At 45.0% G+C, this 24,431-nt stretch overlaps 1 protein-coding gene across 5 annotated transcripts in view; it reads left to right on the top strand.

Annotated features, from left to right (window-relative positions):
* Positions 1-518: 518 nt before the first annotated feature.
* The window catches only part of iffo1 (intermediate filament family orphan 1), a 39,756-nt gene continuing 15,843 nt past the window's right edge, over positions 519-24,431 (top strand). For 2 of the 5 annotated variants that reach the window (XM_062971766.1, XM_062971767.1), the window contains exons 1-5: positions 519-1,329; positions 20,959-21,019; positions 21,106-21,201; positions 22,558-22,698; positions 23,499-23,683. In XM_062971766.1, coding sequence (XP_062827836.1) covers positions 563-1,329; positions 20,959-21,019; positions 21,106-21,201; positions 22,558-22,698; positions 23,499-23,683 — 1,250 coding nt within the window. In that variant the 5' untranslated portion in view covers positions 519-562. The remainder of the gene's footprint in view (positions 1,330-20,958; positions 21,020-21,105; positions 21,202-22,557; positions 22,699-23,498; positions 23,684-24,431) is intronic. The other 3 variants (XM_008119282.3, XM_008119281.3, XM_008119280.3) reach the window with 3 other exon arrangements.

The following is a 24,431-nucleotide window of genomic DNA, read 5'->3' as shown; positions in this document are numbered from 1 at the left end:
GATAATAAAGTTATTATTATCATATTATCATGGAAGAGAAAGAAGGGGTTTTTTTTTCCGTGTCAGGAGCGACTTGAGAAACTGCAAGTCGCTTCTGGTGTGAGAAAATTGGCCATCTGGGGATGCCCAAATGTTTTGATGTTTTTACCATCCTTGTGGGAGGCTACTCTCATGTCCCCGCAAGGAGCTGGAGCTGATAGAGGGAGCTCATCCGCATTTTCCCAGGGCTGGATTCGAACCGACAACCTTCAGATCAGCAACCAAACCTTCAAGTCAGCAGTCCTGCCGGCACAAGGGTTTAACCCATTGCACCACCAGGGATGGGATGAAAGTAACGGGACAGCGTTGTCTGAGCAGGAGTGGACAGTGTAGAAAGGACCTCAGTTGCCCACCCACACCCCCGCCTAGTGCGCATGCGCGCTCCGCAGCCGCATCGCCTGCGGTCCCCCTTTCTCCGGAGGCCCCGCCCCTCAGCCTCCCGATTGGCCGCCCCCGCCGCCTGGCCACGCCCCCTCCTGCTTCCCAGCCCGGCGCCGCAGTCCCCCCGCCGGGCGCCGCAGCCATGAACCCGTTATTCGGGCCCAACCTCTTCTTCCTTCCGCAGGCGGAGCAGGACTCTCCCTTCGGGCTCTTTCCGGGCGGAAGGCTCGAGGACGAGGAGGCCGAGGAGGGGCCGGAGCTGGGCCCGGGCTTCGGGGAGCCTCCGTCCTCCTCCGCCATGGCGCTCCGCAACGACCTGGGCTCCAACATCAACGTGCTCAAGACCCTCAACCTGCGCTTCCGCTGCTTCCTGGCCAAAGTGCACGAGCTGGAGCGCCGCAATCGGCAGCTGGAGAAGCAGCTCCAACAGGCCCTCGAGAAAGGAGGAGGAGGAGGAGGCAATGGAGCGCGGCGCAACAGCATCTCCCGCCGCGATCAAGGCGTCCAGACGGGCTTCGTGGGGCCCATCCGCCCGCTGGGGCTACCCTTGGCGGGAAGCATCACACCACGGGTGCTAGGCTCGCCTAACCTGAACCCCAACCCCGTGCGGAGCTTAGCCTCCCCCGGGTACCACCCGGGGGCCCCGCTGGCGCCCAGCAGCAGCATCGCCTCTCCGTCTTCCTCGTCGTCGTCCGCCTCGACGCGCTTCTTGCCGGGCACCATCTGGTCCTTCTCGCAGCCGCGCCGCCTGGGGCCCGGGCCGGAGACCACGCTGGTGCAAGGGCCCGGCGTCTCCTGGCTCCACCCGGACGGCGTCGGCGTCCAGATCGACACCATCACGCCCGAGATCCGCGCCCTCTACAACGTCCTGGCCAAAGTCAAGCGGGAGCGCGACGAGTACAAGCGCCGGTGAGGAGGAGGAGGAGGGGTTGCATCCGGGGCACCAGCAAGGCATTCTAGAATTACTGGGTTGTTGGGCATTTCCCAGGCTGTATGGCCATGTTCCAGAAGCATCCCCTCCTGACGATTCGCCCACATCTAGGGCAGGCATCCTCAGAGGTTGCAAGGGAGGGTTGTTGTGTGTTTTCCGGGCTGTATGGCCATGTTCCAGAAGCATCCCCTCCTGACGTTTCGCCCACATCTAGGGCAGGCATCCTCAGAGGTTGCAAGGGAGGGTTGTGGTGTGTTTTCCGGGATGTATGGCCATGTTCCAGGAGTATTGCACTTTTGGATATACAGCCTGGAAAATACACAACACCCTTGTGATTCCGGCCATGAAAGCCTTCGACTAAGCCAGGGCGGTTTATATATCTGTGGAAGCTCCAGGGTGGTAGAAAGAACTCTTGTCTGTTGCAAGACCAATGTGAATGTTGTAATTAATCACCTTGATTAGCATAAATGGCCTTGCAAGCTTCATTCCTGCCAGGGGGAATCCTTTGTTCACAAGTGGTAGTTGCCCTTTGATTGATTCATGTCAGATTGATTCAGGGCAGATAACACCTCCAAACAATAGTCCTTTCTCCCACCCTGGACTTTCCACAGATATATAAACCTCCCTTCTTAGATCTCCAATATACCTCACAACCTATGAGGATGCCTGCCATAGATGTGGGCAAACTGTCAGGAGAGAATGCTTCTGGAACATGGCCATACAGCCCGGAAAATGCACAGCAACTCAGTGATTCCGGCCATGAACACCTTCGACAACACATGGATCTAGAATCAGTGATGGGGAAAATTTTTGGCCCTCCAAATGTTTTGGGTTGCAACTGTTTAGCATGCCTTGTGAACACTCACTGTTATCACTCACTGTTTGATTTGTATAGCAGGTCAAGGTTTTCCCCTGACATTAAGTCTAGTTGTGTCCGACTCTGCGGGTTGGTGCCCAACTCCATTTATAAGCCGAAGAACCAGTGTTGTCCATAGACACCTCCAAGATCATGTGGCCGTCATGACTGCATGGAGCGACGTTACCTACCCGCCGGAGCAGTACCTATCGATCTACTCACATTGGCATATTTTCGAACTGTTAGGTTGGCAGAAGCTGGAGCTAATAGCGGGCGCTCACTCCGCTCCCTGGATTCAAACCATCGACCTTTCCGTTAGCAAATTCAGCAGCTCAACGGTTTAACCCACTGCACCACCAGAGACCACACACATGTATGGCTATATAAAACAGATGTACAAATCAAACAGTGAATGATAACAAATCAGTGCTTACAAGGCATGCTAAACAGGCTGGTTTTTCCTTTTTTTATTGAAGCATTTCCTTCAGAGGCCACTGTAAACACTGTATGTTGTTGCTAACAGATTTCTGTAAAGGGGTGGCTGTCAGGAACCATTTTTTCCCCTCGGCACCCTAACATTGAGCCAACATTTAAGAAGCCCGAGGGCTGCCAAAGGGGGCTCCTACCCAGCTATTCTCTCTCGCTCGCTCTCTTTGCCCTGATGTTTGAGGCTGGATCTCCACTGCCCTCTCATCCTCGATCCAGAGTTTCTGCTTTGAACTGGATGGTATGAGTCTAGACTGGCCTATCACCCAGCTCAAAGCAGAAAATCTAGTTCAGTTTGGAGGCAAACTTGGGGCCTCCAAGTGTCTTGGACTGCAACTCCCACAATTCCTCCTCCCTGTGACTTCCCATCACATATTTATACATGGCCCCCATCATGTCTCCTCTCAGCCTTCTCTTCTGCATATATTCTCCTTTGAAATGGGATGTATGGCAAAAAGCAGATATTGTGGGATTTTTTGCTTTGATAATCTATGTGGAAGGGCCCAAAGAAGGCTGTGACTGTACAAGAGCCCATGCTCCCTGTGGCTTTTGATTAAGTAAAGGTAAAAGGTTTTCCCCTGACATTAAGTCCAGCTGGTGCTCATCTCCGTTTCTAAGCCGAAGAGCCGGCGTTGTCCGTAGACATCTCCAAGGTCATGTGACTGCACAGTGCGCCGTTACCTTCCCGTCGTAGCGGTATCTCTTGATCTATTCACATTTGCATGTTTTCAAACTGCTAGGTTGGCAGGAGCTGGGGCTAACAGCGGGAGCTCATTCCGCTCCCGGGATTTCAACCTGGGACCTTTTGGTCCGCAAGTTCAGCAGCTCAGTGCTTTAACACACTGTGCCACCAGGGAAAGGCTAATACTCCTGTGGTGTTTGTGCATTTTTGAACTGCTAGGTTGGCACAAGCTGGGGCTAACAGTGGGTGCTCACCCCGCTTCCTAAATTTGAACCACCGACCTTTGAGTCAGCAAGTTCAGCAGGTCAGTGGTTTAACCCACTGCACCACTGCGGGCTCCGTCTGCTTTTGATTATTTTCCCAATTTCCCATAATTTAGCGTTCCAGTAGAATATATACCTGACGTTGCCCAGGAGTCCTTGGAACTGCCCCCTGCTTTCATCCCCTCTTTCTCTGTTCCTCCCCTCATGCCTTCCCCCCTTTGCTTTATCTTCCTTTCCCCCCTCCTTTTTCTTTCTTCTCCTCTCCATCCCTCCCTTCTCCATTCCTTTCTTTCCTTCCTTCCACCCTCCCCTTTTCCCCTTTAGCTTACATCACAGTGTCTTTCCTTCCTCCCTCCCTTCTCCTCATGCATACGTCACCTTTCCATCCCATTAACATCACAGAGAGGGCCACTTCCCCTGGCAACAGCCTTTGTGGTTAGGACATCCAGAAGAGACATACTTCGACACTTCATATATATAGAGATGTATTTTGAGATGCCTAGCATGGCATTCATGTTGCCACCCGTTTGCCTCCCTTCTTCTTTGCCGTATTGGGCAAGTCCCATGTCACATCTCTGAGGCTGACTCGGCTGACTCAAAGGGGAGGAGGTCCAGAAACCCAAGCCCTTTAAAGATCTGCATAGGCACAGAGTTTGCGGCGGCAACATATTATTTTGGAAATGCTGTTGCCGCACATTGCTGCCTTCAGACAAAAATGGTTTTCGTCTGCATAAGCAAAAGCCTACATTTCCTGGCTAGAGAAATTATAGAATCATAGCATTGGAAAAGACCCCATGGGCCATCCAGTCCAACCCCCTGTCAAGAAGCAGGAAAATCGCATTCAAAGCACCCCCAACAGATGGTCATCCAGCCTCTGCTTAAAAGCCTCCACCACACTCCAGGGCAGAGAGTTCCACTGCTGAACGACTCTCACAGTGAGGAAGTTCTTCCTAATGTTTAGTTGGAATTTCCTTTCCTGTAGTTTGAAGCCATTGTTCCGCATCCTATTCTCCAGGGCAGCAGAAAACAAGCTTGCTCATTCCTCCCTATGATTTCCCCTCACATATTTATACATGGCTCTCATCATGTCTCCTCTCAGCCTTCTCTTCTGCAGGCTAAACATGCCCAGCTCTTTAAGCCACTCTTCATAGGGCTTGTTCTTCAGACCCTTGATCATTTTAGTCGCCCTCCTCAGGACACTTTCCAGCTTGTCAATATCTCCCTTCAATTGCGGTGCTCAGAATTGGACACAGTGTAATTCCAAGTATGGTCTGACCAAGTATGTATGGTCTGTGTACTGAGCTGCTGAACTTGCAGACCAAAAGGTCGCAGGTTCAAATCCCGGGAGCGGAGTGAGCGCCCGCAGTTCACTCCAGCTTCTGCCAACCTAGCAGTTCGAAAACATGCAAAATGTGAGTACATCAATAGGTACTGCTCCGGTGGGAAGGTAACGTCGCTCCATGTAGTCATGCCGGCCACATGACCTTGGAGGTGTCTACAGACAATGCCGGCTCTTCGGCTTAGAAATGGAGATGAGCACCAACCCCCAGAGGACTTAACATCAGGGGAAACCTTTACCTTTACTTTACTTATGACTTCCCTGGATCTAGACACTAGATTCCTATTTGTGCAGGCCAAAATCCCACTGTCTTCTTTAGCCACCGCATGACATTGTTGGCTCATGTTTACCTTCCTGTCCACGAGGACTCCAAGATGTTTTTCACACATAACTGCTGTCGAGTCAGGCGTGTGCTATTCTGTATCTTTGCATTTTATTTTTTCTGCCTAAGTGGAGTATATTTCGAATGGACAGCCTACATTTAGACAGGTTGTAGGATGTGACAAGAAAAGGGCGTGAACCAGTGCAGTGGGAAGAATCTTTCGTGTACTGTTTCTCTAGAAATCACAACCTCAGCAACTCCTTTTGGTGAGAAAAGAGAGCTCTGCAGTATATAAGCTGCACTTTGGCGAGAGATGCTCACTTCCAAATCTACCCAGCTACTAGGATGACCTCAGGGCCTTTGGCTGGCTCTACACTGCCATATACTGCAGCTTGAATTGCATTATATGGCTAATGTAAACGCATATGATGACGTTTAAACTGCATTATATGGCAGTGTTGATCAAGCTTCAGTCAGCACATCTTCAGAAATAACCAGAGACAAAGGCCTTCGCTGTTGCAGCATCCCAGCTATGGAGGGGACTTGCGAGTCTCATTTCCTTCCTATCTTAAAGTTGCCATTTTTTTCAGCATCAGGATTTCAATCTTTTATAGTGTGGCTGATTTTTCCTTTTTTAATTCATTGTTAAACATCTGAAGAGCTTAAAAACTGACCTTGAAACTCTGTTAGACTAGCAAGGTTTCTTTTTATCCCATCACTTTCACAGACTCCTTGGTGAGGACACAAGAAAGAGCCTTCTCAAGAGCTACTCCCAACCTCTAGAACAGGCATAGGCAAACTTCGGCCCTCTGGGTGTTTTGGACTTCAACTCCCACAATTCCTAACAGCCGGTAGGCTGTTAGGAATTGTGGGAGTTGAAGTCCAAAACACCCAGAGGGCCGAAGTTTGCCCATTCTTGCTCTGGAAGCACCTTCTGTAAGATTCTGAACTTACCCTCTTTCTCATTTAATATCTCATAATAATAATAATAATAATAATAATAATAATAATAATAATAATAGATCTTTATTTTTATCCCACTTTTCTCCCTCACAGAACTCAAAGCGGCTTAAAGCATATTAAAATCATGTAAAGAACAATCCAAATACATTGATAATTATAAAATATAAAATCAACACTTTAGAACAACAATAATATACGATCACATTCTTGTGACATCATGTTAGATTATATTGGAGGGACCGACTAAGCTAGTACTAATATTGCAGTGAGAAACGGCAAAGGAGGGCAACGTTTAAAAAGTGTATTTCTTTCTTTTTCCTCACTTGGCCACCCTTTCAGTGATCAGATAACAGAAATTGCCCCAGGTAAAGGCAGTTAACTGTCTTTGGGCCAAATTAGACTTTTGCATTTATTGCAGATGGTTTTTCCAGAAATGCAGTAAGGAAGGCTGATAAGACTGCAGTCAGTGGAGGGGAACAGAGAATTAATCCTTTCTTGCCTATTATTGGTATCCTTTAAAAAAGTACCATTCCCAAGCTGCTATTTTTTATTAGGCTCTCTTAAAGCCAATATGGATAGGTAATCCCACCATATGAAGCATCTCTTGCTATAAAGAGATGATGAAATGTCTTGCAGGATGCATGTAAAGATATATTCAGTGCTAAGATATATTCATAATGCTGGAGAGCTCATTAAAAGCTAACTGAGGTCATCACTCACCAAGGGGCTTCTTATCAAGTGGCTATGCTACGTGTGTGTATATATATACACACATACAGGCAGTCCACAAGTTATGAACAAGTTCTTAAGTTCAATTTCTATGTAAGTCAGAACAGGCACATTTTAAAGGGTATTTCCAGCCAAATATCTATATCTATCTATCTTTGGATAGCATAGGGAAGGGTTAGCACCCTTGTGGTATTTGTTTTGCTGTCTGGACTCCTGTTCAGAAGACTTGACCTCCCTTTCTATCCCTGTGTTAATTGGATTTTGAAAAATTTGGCTTGTTGTGAAAACAATGATTGGTGATGAAGTTTCAGTGGAAAACCCTTTTTTCCATAATAATTCATCCAGGAGTGAATTTCCCTTCCAAGGGGTAGATTTCTCACTTCCTGTTGTCTCACCCCCATCTTAATTAGGAGTCGTTTGTAAATCTAGAAACAAATAAATATTTTTTCTCATTAACTTTTTATTAATATAAGAGTTCACCATAACATTCAAACAACAACGCACGACGTATTGCAGACCATACACGCACCTGGAACCCCTATAACCAACACCCGTGCACCCTTCCGATACTGAAGCCCTATGAAGCCTTTTAGCCAATTTATGTATCCTTGTTCATAAGTAAAAGTTAAAGGTTTTCCCCTGACATGAAGTCTAGTCGTATCTGATTCGGGGTTGGTGCTCATCTCCATTTCTAAGCCGAAGAACCGGCGTTGTCCGTAAACACCTCCAAGGACATGTGGCCAGCATGACTGCATGGAGCGTCGTTACCTTCCCGCCGGAGCGGTACCTATTGATCTACTCACATTTGCATGTATTCGAACTGCACCGGGGGCCCCATATCCTTGTTCATAGTAATCCTAAATTCCTAATGGAGCTCCTCTATGTCACTGACTCTCCATTCAGATATGCCATGGCCAACTTCCATTTTTTTCCAAAAAGAAAAGTCCTCATTACTTTTGTTTCTCCTATTATTGGTTATCTTTTCCATTAGCATATATTTCCACAACCTTTCCCTCCAAGCCCTTTTCAGTTAAAAAACAAACAAATATTAATGTGTTGTCGAAGGCTTTCATGGCCGGGATCACAGGGTTGTTGTATGTCTTTCGGGCTGTGTGGCCATGTTCCAGAAGTATAAATATTAAACTGAATATTAATGCAGATATGAAGGATGGGAGGTAGGAAAATCTGCTGTGTTTGCAAACTCCAGGGCACTTTTAAATATATTGAGAGTGGGGCTTCAGAAATGTGCGCACTCCCTTGAATTTCACCAGGCAGCCCATGGGCCTTTCCACACAGCCCTATATCCCAGAATATCAAGGCAGAAAATCTCACATTATCTGAGTGTGGACTCAGATAACCCCATTCAAAGCTGATATTGTGGGATTTTCTGCCGTGATATTCTGGGATATAGGGCTGTGTGGAAGGGCCCTCAGTCTTCTCATTATTATTTTTCAGGTTCATGATTGGTGACAAGTATTATGTGGCTTGTTCGCCTAAGAGTATGATTCTCGGACAAGTATGATGCATGCTCTGACATCGAGAAAGGCTTTGTAACAAAATACAAAGATCCAAAAGATGATCACACAATGCTAGTGAAGTCTGAAATTATTGGAGGTGGGTGGTGGGTGAGGATGGATGGACAGATGGACAAGAAGCTTCTAAGAAACAGAATTGGCAATAAATAGGATTCCAATTAAACATCAGAAAGACTTTTCTGACAGTCATACCTAATCAGCTATGGAACAGACTCTTTCAGAAGCAGATGAGTTCTTCACTTGAGATTTGTAAACGAAGGGCCCTTCCACACAGCCATATAACCCAGAATATCAAAGCAGAATAACCCACAATATTTGCTTTGAATTGGGTTATCTGGGCGGGGTGGCTTCCACACAGCCCTATATCTAGAATATCAAAAAATCCCACAATATCTGCTTTAAACTGGGTTATCTGAGTCCACACTCAGATAATGTGGGATTTTCTGCCTTGATATTCTGGGATATAGGGATGGGTGGAAGGGCCCTGAGTCCACACTGCCATATATCTCAATTCAAAGTGGATAATGTGCGATTTTATTAAGCTGTGTGGAAGGGGCCTAAATTTGGAGTCATGTTTGTCGATAATGCTTTGGAGGCAGATTCCTGTACTGTCAAGAGTTTGGACTAGGTGGCCTTTGGGATCCTAACGTTTCAGTTCTGTCATTCTTGGAGCACCTACTTTGAACATGAAAAGAATTGAGGTTTTACATTTCACAAGTAAACAAACTTTCCTTTATATTTTTGGCAGTGAATATGATTGAACATAGGCTGATCTAACACATATGTAAAAAAGAGGCATTTTTTCTTACATTTTATGTAATATGTACGTATTTCTCAAGGAAAGGTTTGGGGATTCCTTTTGTGTGTACGTCCTGGAAGAGATTTGCCTTTGCACCAAAGCTGCTCATGTTTCTGTTGCCACCACTTCCTTATAAACATGCAAAGCCACCATTGTTGCTAAGCCACCGTCAGCATAGTTAGGGCAGGGCAAGAAGCAAAACGTTCTATACATTTTGTAGCTAAACGCAGAACAGAATTTGAGGTTTGTTGTGCAATCATGAGACTCTCCTTTCCGAGAGTAAGTTGTACAAAGTTTTCTAGTGCAATCTCAGAAACGGGAAGGAAGATTGCAGGGTTTTTGTTGTGCTGCATTCCTCACTCTCCTTGCCCAGAACTGGAGCTGAAAATGATGCAGAAGGAGAATGCCAAAATGATGATTCAGTTGAAGCAGGAACAATAACATCTTGAGAAAATGACTTTACTTGGGAACTGTGGGTGGAATGATCAGATTGGGGGTGAAGGTGGGAATTGGGTTTGAAATCAGACCCTGGGTCTCATTATACTTTGACCCTCACCAGGAAAAACACAGATCAGAGTTTTAAAACTCAATGGACTGGGATGATGTTTTTATTCAGGTCCATTGATGTGGGCCCTCCCCAGCTCTATTGCCCTGACCCAAATTGGGCCACTTCTAATTTCTTTTTCAAAAATCCAGTTGTGTACCTCCCTTATTGTATCTCTTTGGATATAAGTTGGATGGAAGAGGTTGTTGGCAAAAAGGATCATGAACATTGTGGATAATTTTATCTTCCTTTCCATACTAAGATGTTGTAAAGTCATAAAATCGATGTGCAGCATATTCAACACAGGCAAAACAAAGTGCTTTTAGGAGATGGCATTCATTGTTTCGGTTGCAGTGATGGATTTTAAAGTGGAATGAACAGATTTAGAGTAAATCTGACAGTTGCTTTCACTCCTTGAATGTTGATTTAGTGTCTGGAAGTGTCTGGGGCCCCTTCTACACTGCACTATATCCCAGGATCTGATCCCAGATAATCTGTTTATCACAGAGTATATGGCAGTGGAGACTCATATAATCCAGTTCAAATCAGATAATCTGAGATCAGATCCTAGGAAATAGTGCAGTGTAAATCCAGCCTGGCTGGTTATCCCTTAGTACAGTAGAGTCTCACTTATCCAACATAAATGAGCCGGCAGAATGTTGGATAAGCAAATATGTTGGATAATAAGGAGGCATTAAGGAAAAGCCTATTAAACATCAAATTAGGTTATGATTTTACAAATGAAGGACCAAAACATCATGTTTGACAACAAATTTGGCAGAAAAAGTAGTTCAATATGCAATGTTATGCTGTAATTACTGTATTTATGAATTTAGCACCAAAATATCACGATATATTGAAAACATTGACTACAAAAATGCATTGGATAATCCAGAACGTTGGATAAGCGAGTGTTGGATAAGTGAGACTCTACTGTAATACTTTCAACTACAAAATAAACCTGCAAATTGCAAATACGGAGCTAAAAGACCCAGCTCTCCATCTTGTCAGTGTGTACTTTGTGTTATCGCTGCTCTTTGTTAGCAAGGTTTGCACATATGTGCAAATGTTTGTAGATTCACTGTTGCGAGTTTCTCTTTCATTGACTGTACTGATGCTTATATACTAGTAACTGTCCTGCCTCTGATATTTATGATTGCAATTTGCCTTTCAAAAATATTTTTCCTTGTCACCTAGCTTCCTTATCATCCTCCCGTGTTAGTGAGAATCCAGTGGATGGCCATTCTTCATTTGGCCATATCAGAGACAAATGCTTTGATGAGATTGACCCCTTCTACACTGTCTTGTAATCCAGATTATCAAAGCAGATACTGTGCATTATCTGCTTTGAAGTAGATTATATAAGTCTAAAGGTAAAGGTTTCTCCTTGACATTAAGTCTAGTTGTGTCTGACTCTGGGGGTTTGTGCTCATCTCCATTTCTCAGCCAAAGAGCCGGTGTTGTCCGTAGACACCTCATCATGTGGCTGGCATGACTGCATGGATTGCCATTACCTTCCTGCTGGAGTGGTACCTATTGATCTACTCACATTCGCATGTTTTCAAACTGCTAGGTTAGAAGAAGCTGGGGCTAACAGCAGGAGCTCACTCCGCTCACATTCGAACTACCAACCTTTCAGTCAGCAAGTTCAGCAGCTCAGCAATTTAACACACTGTGCCACCGGTGGTTCCTACATTGCCATATAATCCAGTTCAAATCTGTGTTTTATGTGGCAGTGTAGAAGGGGCTGTAGAACCCAGTCCCATGCCTGAGCCACCCTGATTTCTCCCTGCAGCTCTGTAAGGCCCCTTCTACACTGCCATATAATCCAGATTAACAAAGCAGATAATCCACATTATCTGCTTTGAACTGGATTATATGAGTCTACTTCCATATAATCCAGTTCCGAGCAGATAATCTGGATTTTATATGGCAGTGTAGAAGGGGCCCAAGAGTGCTTTGTTTGTAGCCACATTGATTCAGTCCTTACATCTGTCTTTAGAATTATTTCCTCTTGAAATACACTCTTTAAGGTATTCTTTCTTTATTATGCATAGCTATATAGGAGAACAACAGCTTTGGGAGGGAACAGTAAAGATCAGAGAGGTTGCTGCTACTTCACCTGGCTGATTCTTGGATCGAGATGCCACCTTGGTGGCTTGTAAATCTTTGTTTGCTCTTACAAACATTGCTTTTATACAAGTTGTAGCCTGGAGTGAGAAAGTGACAGGTGAAAAGCAGTCAAGCATCATCGCTATCTTTTCCATCCAGCAAGACTCTTTTACACAAATGCCTTTGTGTTTGGTATATTCTTACCCAGGGGTCCCCAAACTAAGGCCCGGGGGCCGGATGCGGCCCTTCAAAGCCATTTATCCGGCCCCCACAGCACAAGGGCAGAAGGGGGTTGGGCTAAATGACGCAAGGGGTCTCTTCTTCCCTTACAACCCTTATTATTATTATTATTATTATTATTATTATTATTATTATTATTATTATTAACATTGAGGCTGGGTGGCCATCTGTCAGGGATGCTTTGCTAGTGCTTTTGGTGCACAAAGGCAGAACAGCCTGTAGGCTGTTAGGAATTGTGGGAGTTGAAGTCCAAAACACCCGGAGGGCCAAAGCTTGCCCGTGCCTGGTCTACACAGTCAAGGCACTTGTGACAGAAGGCTATCTAACCTCTGCTTAAACAACCTCCAAAGAAGAAGACTCCACCACATTCAGAGTCAGCATATTCCACTTTCCCTGTGTCCTTCAGAGCAGTCCAATCCACTGTGTTAAGTTGTTGGTATGGAGAGAAAGTGATGGGAATTATTTCCCTTGCTTGGGCTGTTATTAAAATACAGGAAAAGAGCCAGTTCTGAACTGAACCAAATCAAGTATGTGGGGAATTTAGATGCATGTGCCTTGTGGGTGCAGAAGAAAATCTGTTTGTGGTATGTGAATCCAGCTAAATGTTAGGTCTATAAATTGACAAGTGTCCAGGCCACCGCCATTCCAAGGAGTAAGTGACTCTGGAAATAGAAGGGGATCCTCATAACTGAAATAGGTCCGTCCCCCCTACATTTCCCTTCCTCAGTTAACCCCCCAGTGGAGATGCCTTGAGATAAAACTTGAATCTGACTGCAGGAATCAATCAGTGTTATGAAGAATGTGGTTTTAAAGAGGGTTTTGATTTTCAGAAATGAAATTATGTTGAAGTAGCAAATGCAGGGACAAGATGACTGTGCAGTTTTATCAAGCAGCACTGATGGCTTGGTACTGGAAAGGATTTTGCAAGGCCCATGTGTTTGGTTTCCACAACTTTAAATTGTGAAAGATATACTTAAAACACACATTTGTCATGTATTTTTAAAACATGATCTCTCTTTGTTACTGCTTCACTTGTAAACATCCTTGAGGCATGTGCTGGTGATACATTAAGAAAAAGGTAAAGGTTTTCCCCTGACATTAAGTCCAGTTGTATCCGACTCTGGGGGTTGGTGCTCATCTTCATTTCTAAGCCAAAGAGCTGGCATTGTCCGTAGACACCTCCAAAGTCATGTGGCCAGCATGACTGCATGGAGTGCCGTTACCTTCCCACCGGAACGGTACATATTGATCTACTCACATTTGCATGTTTTCAAACTGTTATATTGAGAGAAGCTGGGGCTAACAGTGGGTGCTCACTCCCTGGATTCGAACCTGCGATCTTTCGGTCTGCAAGTTCAGAAGCTCAGCCCTTTAACGCACTGCACCACCAGGGGCTCTGCGTTACACATTAGTGGACCATAATGTAATGCAGCAGAAGATCTCTTCTCTTTAGCCTAGGACAGCAATTCATGAAGCTTTCCAAATAGTGTTGGACTACAACGCCCAGCACAAGGGAGGAGTGAGGATTGTTGAGACTTGCACCTCAGCAAAATAATGGCCACATGATTCCCATCCTTGCTTTATCACATCCATGTAAGTAGGGCATATCGAAAATGTTTGGGCAGAAAAGACGTGGGATTATGATGGATATAGGTTGCATTGTGGACTTGGAACCACTGTGTGTATATATTCAGTACTGATTTATCCAAAACTATTCTTCTGAAATCAGATACTCTCATAGTTTACCCTAAAGGCAGGTAAAGCAGGGGATTTAGGAGCTCATCACACTAGAGCCTGGATCCACTTTAAATTCACTTTAGATCTACTTTAGAGAGGGGACTTTATACAGCTCAGCCAGACAGCTCTTGGGCATCACCAAACTACAAACCCCAGAATTCTGCAGGAGACAGAAACGGGATTTAAAGTGGATTCATGCTCTAGTGTGATGAGGCAGTTAAGAGAAATAGTGATTTAGACCTGGCATCTTGGGCCAGATTAAGCTACTTCCTGAAAACCTCCATGGGCTCCTTTCCCACAATTTCTCTTGTAATAGGAATCATGCAGCTTAGCAAAATGTTGTGGCACTGCAGTTGCTAGTCCTCAGGAATGCTGGGAGTTACTGCCCAATAGCACCAGGAAGTGGGTTGCTATGAGTTTTCTGGGCTGTGTGGCCATGTTCTAGAAGCATTCTCTCCTGACGTTTTGCCCACATCCATTGCAGGCATCTTCAGAGGTTGTGAGGTCTGTTGGAAAGGAGGCAAGTGAGGTTTATGTCTGTGGAATGTCCAGGGTGAGAGAAAGAACTCTGCTTGAAGCAAGTGTGAATGTTGCAGTTGGCAACCTTGATTAACATTGAATGGACTTGCAGCTTCAAAGCCTGGTTGCTTCCTGCCTGGGGGAAATCCTTTGTTGGGAGGTGTTAGCTGGGCCTGATTGTTTTTTGTCTGAAATTCCCCCGTTTCCTAAATCTTGTTCTTTATTTACTGCCCAGATTTTAGAGTTTTTAAATACTAGTAGACAGATTTTGTTCATTTTCAATTTCAGTTGAAATTGCCCACATGCTTGTGGATTTCAGTGGCTTGTCTTCACCAGGAAGGCTGCCTGACTTTCATCCTTGCTTTAGGGAAAGAAGATTCATTGCTGTTTTGTTTTTGTTTGCCTGTTTTGTTTTTTGAGGCGTAGGCTCTTTGAAATCCTTCCTTTGCTTCCCCTTCTCTTCCATCTTCAAAGCCACTTACTGGGAGGGAGGGAGCTGTGGGGTCAGTCAAGGAAATTGTGCTAGATGCTGTCTCCTTGTCTGAGCCTTGTAGAGGGAGGAGGAGGAGGGAATCTTGCAGCAGGGAGCCTATTCTTAGGAAATGGTGCATTGCAGATGAGAAGGGAAATCTGGCAGCCAGGTGGGGGCAGAGAAGGCAGCAGAAAGGATGGAAAGGAGGGCTTGGATATTTTCACCTCACTTTAGTTCTCAGTAGTCAGATCAACCTTGTCCCCTTTTGGTGCTTAATTCATAGAAGCCCCCAGTGGTGCAATGGGTTAAATAATAATAATAATAATAATAATAATAATAATAATAATAATAATAATAATAAAACTTTATTTATACCCCGCCACCATCTCCCCAACGGGGACTCGGGGCGGCTTACATGGGGCCATGCCCAGGACAATACAATATAGCAAAATATAAAAACAACATATCATAATACAGTTACAACAATACAAAAAATAATCATGTACAGTACAACACAAAATCAAAAAAGCTATATAACAGGGCGGGCCACATGAACACTCAGTTAAAACTTGGGGTGAGAAAAAGATAAGAATAAAACCACGGGGAGCAGAGACATAAGATAGCAAACAGTCTGGAGGATAGATGATGGGGGGAGTAACAAAAAAGTGTGTAACAGTTACTCTCCGAAAGCACACCGGAAGAGCCATGTTTTTAAATCTTTCCTAAAGGCTAAAAGAGTGGGGGCTTGCCTGATTTCAAAGGGCAGTGAGTTCCACAAACGGGGGGCCACAGCAGAAAAGGCCCTCTCCCTTGTTCCCACAAGGCGGGTCTGGGATACAGGCAGTGGCGACAGGAGGGCCTCCCCTGACGATCGAAGAGATCGGGCAGGTTTATGGTAGGAGATACGGTCACGAAGGTAGGTGGGTCCCAAACCGTTTAGGGCTTTATATATGATGGTCTGCACCTTGAATTGGGATCGGAAAATGAACGGTAGCCAGTGGAGCTCCTTAAACAGGGGAGTAGGTCTCTCCCTGTAACTCGCCCCCGTTATTAATCTGGCAGCCGAGCGTTGGACCAGTTGTAATTTCCGAGCCGTCTTCAAGGGAAGCCCCACGTAGAGTGCATTACAGTAGTCCAGTCTAGAGGTAACTAGGGCATGGACCACCGTGGTCAAGTCAGACTTCACGAGGTATGGTCGCAGTTGGCGCACAAGTTTGAGTTGTGCGAAAGCCCTCCCGGCCACCGCCGACACCTGAGCCTCAAGCGTCAACGCTGAATCCAGGAGGACCCCCAAACTGCGGACCTGTGATTTCAGGGGGAGTGCAACCCCGTCCAGCACAGGTTGCCACCCAATACCCCGATCCAACGAGCAACTGACCAGGAGGGCCTCTGTCTTGTCAGGATTGATCCTCAGCTTGTTCCTCCTCATCCAGTCCGCCACAGCGGCCAGGCACTGGTTCAGCATCCGAGGGGCTTCCTTGGAGTTAGATGGAAACGAGTAGTGGATTTGTGTGTCATCTGCGTAGAGATGGCAACACCCTCCAAAACTCCGGATGACCTCTCCCAGCGGTTTCATGTAGATGTTAAATAGCATGGGGGATAGGATAGACCCTGCGGGACCCCACAGGTCAATGGCTTTTCTTTAGCCTTGTGTCAGCAGGACTGCTGATTAGATGGTTGCGTTGCTGACCTGAAGGTTGCCGGTTCCAATCGCATGGACGAGCTCCCTCTGTCATCTCCAGCTCCATGTGGGGACATGAGAGTAGCGTCCCACAAGGATGGTAAAACATCAAAAAACACCCGTGCATCCCCTGGGCAACGTCCTTGCAGACAACCAATTCTCTCACACCGGAAGCGACTTGCGGTTTCTCAAGTCACTCCTGACACACACACAAAAATCACCAATTAGTAAGAAAAGAAGGGGAAGGTTCAACTCACAACACTATACTGTGTTAGTGCAGAAAGGCTAATTGTGTGAAAATAATTAGGTAGAAAAGGGTTGGGTTGAACTGGGTTTTTCATTGATGCAAAAGAAATGTATTTATTTATTTATTTACAGTATTTATATTCCACCCTTCTCACCCCAAAGGGAACTCAGGGCGGATCACATTATACACATATAGGGCAAACATTCAATGCCCATATACACATAGAACAGAGACAGACAGACGCAGAGGCAATTTAACCTTCTTCTGAGGGGATGTTCGATTCTGGCCACAGGGGGGAGCAGCTGCTTCATCATCCACTGTGACGGCACTTCCTCATTCCAACGTCCTAAATTAGTTAAATTTGCCTCCCCACTCTTTATAAGTGGTACCTTATCTCCTACTTGATAGATGCAACTATCTTTCGGGTTGCTAGGTCAGCAACGAGCAGGGGCTATTTTTTATTTTTAATTGACGGGTGCTCACCCCGCCACGGGCTGGCCTCGAACTCATAACCTCATGGTCAGAGTGATTTATCACAGTAGGCTGCTCACCAGCCTGCGCCACAGCCCGGCCCCAAATCATCTCCCAAGCTTGTGTGTTCTGTTGCTTAATATGGTGCCAAGAAAAACAACCAAAGGGTAAAACCAGGCAAATTGGGGGTAGAGGTAGATTCTGTTTTCTGTTTGTTGAGTTAGTTATACACAGGACATTGTTGCAGAAGTACTTTTGAGTAGATATACATACAGTTCCTACTGAAAAAAGCTTCTGTTGACATTTCACAGCTGATAATGAGTAGTCATGCTTGAAATGAATGGGTGGTGAGCATTACATTATGGTATGGGATTGTTGCTCAGAATTTACTGGTGTGTTCTAAATGACTCTTCGAGTGGATTGGGCATTTTTCTGCCCCATCTAGCTGCCATGTCAGAGCTACTGGTGCGGATGGGACAGAATAAGGTGACATTGCAGACAAAATGCAGCAGTCCCTCACAGTGTGGGAAATCAACTGGGATTCTGCATATAGAGCAGGGAAGCCATGATTCATTAGTGTCCAGAGCCACCCATCTGGAAGTACCTTGGAAGGCGTCCCATTATCTTCATACTGTAATAGTTCTGGGGTCCTGATCTATTCAGATCCTAATGCAACTAGGTGTGATGATCTATTTCTTGATTTAAGGCGTTGGCATACTGGCTGATATCCGAAAAGAGACTGCCTTGATCTTTTCATTATTGGCTGCTGCTTCCTGACGGATGTCAGGTGGTGCAATACTGGCTAAACAGTATAATTTCTCCAGTGGTGTAGGGCATAGACATCCTGTGATAATGCGGCATGTCTTATTAAGAGCCACATCCACTGTTTTAAAGTGATGAGATGTGTTCCACACTGGGCATGCATACTCAGTAGCAAAGGTTCCGGGTTTTAGCCTGCCACTTTTGGACTCTGGTTTGCTGAGGCGTTCCTGCGAGTCTCTCTGTAAATCTTAGAAAACTATTTCTTGATTTAAGGCGTTGGTGTGCTGGCTAATATCCAAACAGGGATGGGCCGGAGATGTCACTGCCTTGGACCTTTTATTACAGGCTGCTACTTCCTAGAGCATGTCAGGTGGTACAATACTGGCTAAGCAGTATAATTTTTCCTGCGGTGTTGGGCGTAGACATACTGTGATAATGTGGCATGTCTGTAAGAATGAAGCAAAGTGAATGGTACAATATGATGGATTATTACGCATGCATGTTTCAAAGGATTTAACAATAAAACCTAAATGCAATATTAGTACAAATTGGGCCAATTCCCATACTTCTGAGTGGGTATGTAAATGATAATCTGAAGGTTGTCATTGCACATACCCATTCTGAAGTATGGAAGGGGTCTGACCTAGCTGGTCCCTTGGTCCTTTCCAACTCTTAAGATTCTATGATGCATGATGCGATCAGCATGCTATAGTAGTTTGAGTTGTTGGACTATGACTCTGACTCAAATCCCTGCTTGGCCATGGGTGCCCTCTGCCAAGTCACAGTCTCTCAGCCTCAGTGGAAGGCAAATCTTCCCAAGAATATCCTGTGATAGGTTTATCTTAGGGTAAAGGTAAAGGTTTTCCCCTGACATTAAGTCTTGTCGTGTCTAACTGGGGGTTGGTGCTCATCTCCATTTCTAAGCCGAAGAGCCAGTGTTGTCCGTAGACACCGCCACGGTCATGTGGCCGGCATGACTGCATGGAGCACCATTAACTTCCCGCCAGAGTGGTACCTGTTGATCTACTCACATTTGCATGTTTTCAAACTGCTAGGTTGGCAGAAACTGGGGCTAACAGTGGGAGCTCACCCCACTCCCTAGATTTGAGCCGCTGATCTTTCGGTCAGCAAGTTCAGCAGCTCAGCAGTTTAATCCACTGTGCCAATGGGGGCTCCAGGTTTGTGTTAGGTTTGTCATAATCCAGAAATGATTTGATGAAATGTGGTCTCAAAACCGGTTTCTTAAAGGGAAGGCAGCCTTATTTATCAGCAAAGGGAGGCAACTTTATTTTGCAGAAGTGACACATTTTAGCATTGCAACTTTTAGTCAGCCCCTCCTTCCTGATGCCCTCTGCTTGAGTCATTCTCCTCCCCTCCCCTCTTATTCTGCTCAGTTTTGTGTGTTCTTTTCCAAAGAATGAGTAATCACCAATTTCTTCTTGCCCTGTAAAAGTTGGTAAACGGTCAGGCTCTTCTGACATACAGACTGTTTGGAGCTTGCAAGAGGAAAAGTACACTTATTTTAGGCAAGGCAAGATGCCAACATAGCTGTTGCATCTGGAAAGAAGGGGGGTTCTTAAGTGCCCTTTGTTTTGTAAGACAAAACAAAATAAAATGACTGATGTAAAAAGGGAAAGAGAAGCAGGGAAACGATGCGGCCTGATGCCATTTCATCTGCTGCTACAGACAATAGTCTTCTCTTTCTACACTGCTTCCCAAAGTGGAGCTTTATCTGTCCATGCAGTTCAGTGGGGAGGGAGTATAAATACATTTGCATTGCAAAGTGGGTGCTGCTGATTTGCATCTGAGATGCACGTTTTGCAAACTGAGGGGCTGATCCAGTGAGGCTGTTCTTATGTTCTCTTTTGACTGATTTTCTGGGTTCAAGGTGTTCCTTTGTGCTGTATTTGTTGGCAGTGGAGGGTAGTGGAGTTGCTTTGAATACTGACTCTGGCAAAGACTTTTGTGACCGATTTAATGGCCTTTGAAGAGACGAGTCTTGCTGTCTGGCAGAAGAAAATGCCACTCTGCACACTAGAAACAGCAGGTCCATGCATAGTTGTATAGGAAGAACGAAAATGCTACCTCTGACTACTCCAAAATGGATGAAGGTAGATATACTTAGACGAAGGATTAGAAGGCATGATCATCAAGTTTGCAGACGACACCAAACTGGGAGGGATAGCCAATACTCCAGAAGACAGGAGCAGAATTCAAAACGATCTTAACAGATTAGAGAAATGGGCCAAAACTAACAAAATGAAGTTCAGCAGGGACAAATGCAAGATACTCCACTTAGGCAGAAAAAATGAAATACAGAGATACAGACTGTGGGACGCCTGGCTCGACAGCAGTACGTGTGAAAAAGATCTTTGGAGTTCTCGTGAACAGGAAGGCGAACATGTGCCAGCAATGTGATGTGGTGGCTAAAAAAGCCAATGAGATTTTGGCCTGCATAAATAGGAGTCTAGTGTCTAGAACCAGGGAGGTCATGCTACCCCTCTATTATTGTATATCCTTCAGCAGGATGGAGAGGCTAGAGGCATCTATCAGTGAAGTTTATTCTGGGGCTGGGAGTGCTGCAGTTGCTAAACATAGTTTATGGTTAACTCTCTGCCATCTGTGCCTGGTAGGATGTGTACCACAGGCATCCCTTTCAGAGAAGAGGAATTATATCTGTGTGGCAGAACTTCCCACCTGTCATTGGAACACATTCCGGAGCGTGTCCTGCCTTCCATACAAGTTTCTCTTGAGTAGATGGATCCGAATGAAGCTTCCTATGCGAGTGAGTAGGGGTCATTTTGCTTTCAGAATAACATCCATCTCCTTGTTCTATTTATCTTGTTAGGTGGGAAGAGGAGTACACCTTGCGGGTTCAGCTCCAGGACCGAGTGGCCGAGCTGAATGAGGTGAGGGTACTTTCCGTATCTTCTGTCTCTGCGAGTCCTGGCCCTTTCTCCCCATGTTCTTACCTGTATGTCTGCCTCCCTTTTAGGAAGCTCAGGAGTCGGAGGCTTGTCAGGAGGAGCTGGCAATGAAGGTGGAACAACTGAAGGCTGAGCTGGTTGTTTTCAAGGGGTTGATGAGTAATGTGAGTAATAATAATAACATAATAATGCTTTATTTATAACCCAACCTATCTCCCCAAAAGGACTCAGGGTGCCTTCCAGCAATGTAAAACACAATGGCAAACATTCAATACCAAAAATAACATACATCAAATCAAAAACAAACTCAATCTACCTATACACATAATAAAAGTGAAAAATGTGTATGTGTATATGTGGTGGTTATTATTATTATTATTATTATTATTATTATTATTATTATTATTGGCAGAATACTGACTAGTGCTGAAACCCAGAATAGCAGCCCTGGGGGCCACATGTGACCTATAGGTCATACATGGCCCATGCCTTCTCTTTACAGTGTCAACTCACAATTAACACGGGATTTTACTCATGGTTGGCATGATTCGTTGTTCAGAACTTTACAAGGACCCCATTGGAAATAATTGCACCCAGTCTCTGGGCAGATATCCCTTTGGAACTAAATGGCAATCATAACCTTATTGAAAAGGGAAAAAATGATGTCATATCAGTTTGGCAAATGTGAATCTCCATGAACATGTGGAGACCACCTTTTCAAAACTACTTGTCAAGAAAAGCATGACCTTGTTAGAAGTCAACTATTTGAACAAGCAATATTCACAAGCATTCATGTAATGGCACACAGGTAACTCATCTGTTAAAATGAAGAACTATGTCTTTGAACTGCCAAGGACAAAGACATGCCACTACAAAAATGTATTTGGTGAGCAGAGGATGGTTGTTTCTTTGAAGTTGAAATTGCAGTTGTAGTTATAATTGCCCAAAAAGATATACACTCCCTTGATACCTCTTAGTTTAAAATATGCTTTCAGAGATTAAAAACAAGTCTTCTTTGAAAAATAACATATCTTGTTTACTCAGAAATATCTTGTATTAATTTACGATACAGTTACATTTCTTATTTAAAGTTCAGTTATAGATAGGATGTAGTTCTCTTTGTGTTCACTACACAGGGTATCATTCTTAATCAATAGTCCATAGTCTTTAGGTATAGTTATACTCACTGAAGTCCAAACAGCAACTTGCATCCACGTCCACTGAGGTCTGATGCAAACATGCATCCACCTCCATTGAGTTATAAAGCAGACAGGCATCCACTTCCACTGAGGTGGATAGCAGACAGAATACAAAATTGAGTCCTGAGTCTGAACATGCTCAGTACAATCACATATCTATAACCCCTCCCACACCAAAGAAATGCAGTCAACATACACATAGAATACAGGTTAGCAAATATATACATTAACAAATAAATAGTGAAAGGCTTGGGAGGTTGCTATTTCCAACAGACCTTTGGGTAATTCCCATCTCCTCTTCTTTCCTTGGTGCTGGATCAGAACCTTACTGAGCTGGATACCAAAATTCAAGAGAAAGCCATGAAAGTGGACATGGACATCTGTCGGCGTATAGACATTACGGCTAAGCTGTGCGATGTGGCCCAGCAGCGCAACTGTGAGGACATGATCAAAATGTTTCAGGTGAGAGCTTCCAGATGTGCTTCCCACTGGGCAGAAGGGATAGACCGAAAAGCCAACCTGTGTCCCTCCCAAGAAAAAAGGCCCCATCGCTGTCACCCAATGTCCTGTGTTCTCCTCCATTTCTCATGGGAGAAGTGGGAAGCCGCTTGTGTTTGAGGACCAGCCTGCACAAGGCCCGCGCTGGGAAGCAGCTGGAGAGGGAGACAAGGTGCAGCGTGTGGGTCTCTCTCTCTAACACCGTCTCTCCCCTCTCCTCCCCGCCCCCTTTTCTCTCTCTCTTTGTCTTATTCACTTGCTCACAATCTTGCACTTGCTCTCACTCTTCTTTCTCTTGCTGCTTTCCCTACAGAAGCAGTTGGTTAGTTTTATTTTTCATTGAGCTGGGAAAATATGCAAGTTAGAGGCTTTTCTGTAAAATGGAACTAAACTGTAAACCCTGGCGTTTTCTTCTCCCTCTACTCCTTGTTATGTCCACCTTGCTCTATCTTCCTGCCTCCATCTCTGATGTATGATTTGAGCTCCCTTGTTGTGAACCCTCATCAGATTCCATCTTTAGCGGCTTAGTTTTTAATTTAAAAATAGAGGTTTCTAAAACGGCATTTTAGTCAACACACCATCTTTAACCTGGTCATAATAAGCCCGTCTTTCTTCTCCCTCCCCCACTTTCTGTCTTTCTCTTCACCCCCTCTCTTTCTTTCTCTCTTTCTCTGTCTCCATATCATCCCATATCATCCCATTTCCCTTCACATCTCTTCTCACCCCCACCCACTTCTGGCCTCCAACCCAACCTCGTTCTGTAGTCTCTGCACTTATCTCCCATTAAGGTCCCAAGCACAATGGGCCGGAAGCGAGAGCGAAAGCTGGTCAGTGATGAAGACACCTCCCTGTCTGAGAGCGATGCCTCCAAAAAACCAGAAGAGGAAGAGGAGGATGAGACCACAGCCATGAGCATCAATGAAGAGATGCAAAGGATGCTCAACCAGCTGTGAGTGTAGCCTGAGTCCTATTTGGGGGGAGGCAGTTAAGCAAGCAATGGATCAACGGATATAAATACTATATATACTCGAAGATAAGCCGAGTTTTTCAGCCCTTTTTTTTTAGCTGAAAAAGCCTCCTCCGGCTTGTAATAGGGTCAATATCGAGGCCGGGCAACAAAACCTGGAGGCCATTGCTTGCAATATCTATATATATAAAAGGGTAATGAAATTTCGGCCTAGGACAAAACAACAAAACTACACATCCCAGAAACACTAAACTTGGCAGCACAACCCCTCATCCATGCCTCTACGTTCATACAACAAAAAGAAAAGAAAAAATCCTAATTAGAGGGAGAGGAATAATTGTTTTTATCCGGTTGCTGCCAGTTAAAAGGCTAAGCTCTGCCCACTTGGTCTCCTAGCAACCCACGCAGCCCGGGGGACAGGCACAGTTAGGCCTGACTTAGGCCTCATCCCCACTGCCTATAAAATGCAGATTATCAGATTTGAACTGGATTATATGGCAGTGTAGACTCAAGGCCCTTCCACACAGCTATATAACCCATTTATAATCTTATATTATCTGCTTTGAACTGGATTATCTTGACTCCACACTGCCATATAATCCACTTCAGTATACAATTGGATACAACTGGACTTAATGTCAGGAGAAAACCTTTACCCTTGACCTTAACTACCACCAATTCCTCAATACTTTATTTCCCATACCACCATACTTCGCCACAGCAACGCGTG

The sequence above is a fragment of the Anolis carolinensis genome, chromosome 2, assembly GCF_035594765.1.
Source record: "Anolis carolinensis isolate JA03-04 chromosome 2, rAnoCar3.1.pri, whole genome shotgun sequence".
NCBI lineage: Eukaryota > Metazoa > Chordata > Lepidosauria > Squamata > Dactyloidae > Anolis > Anolis carolinensis.
This window is presented reverse-complemented; position numbering and strand designations above follow the sequence as displayed.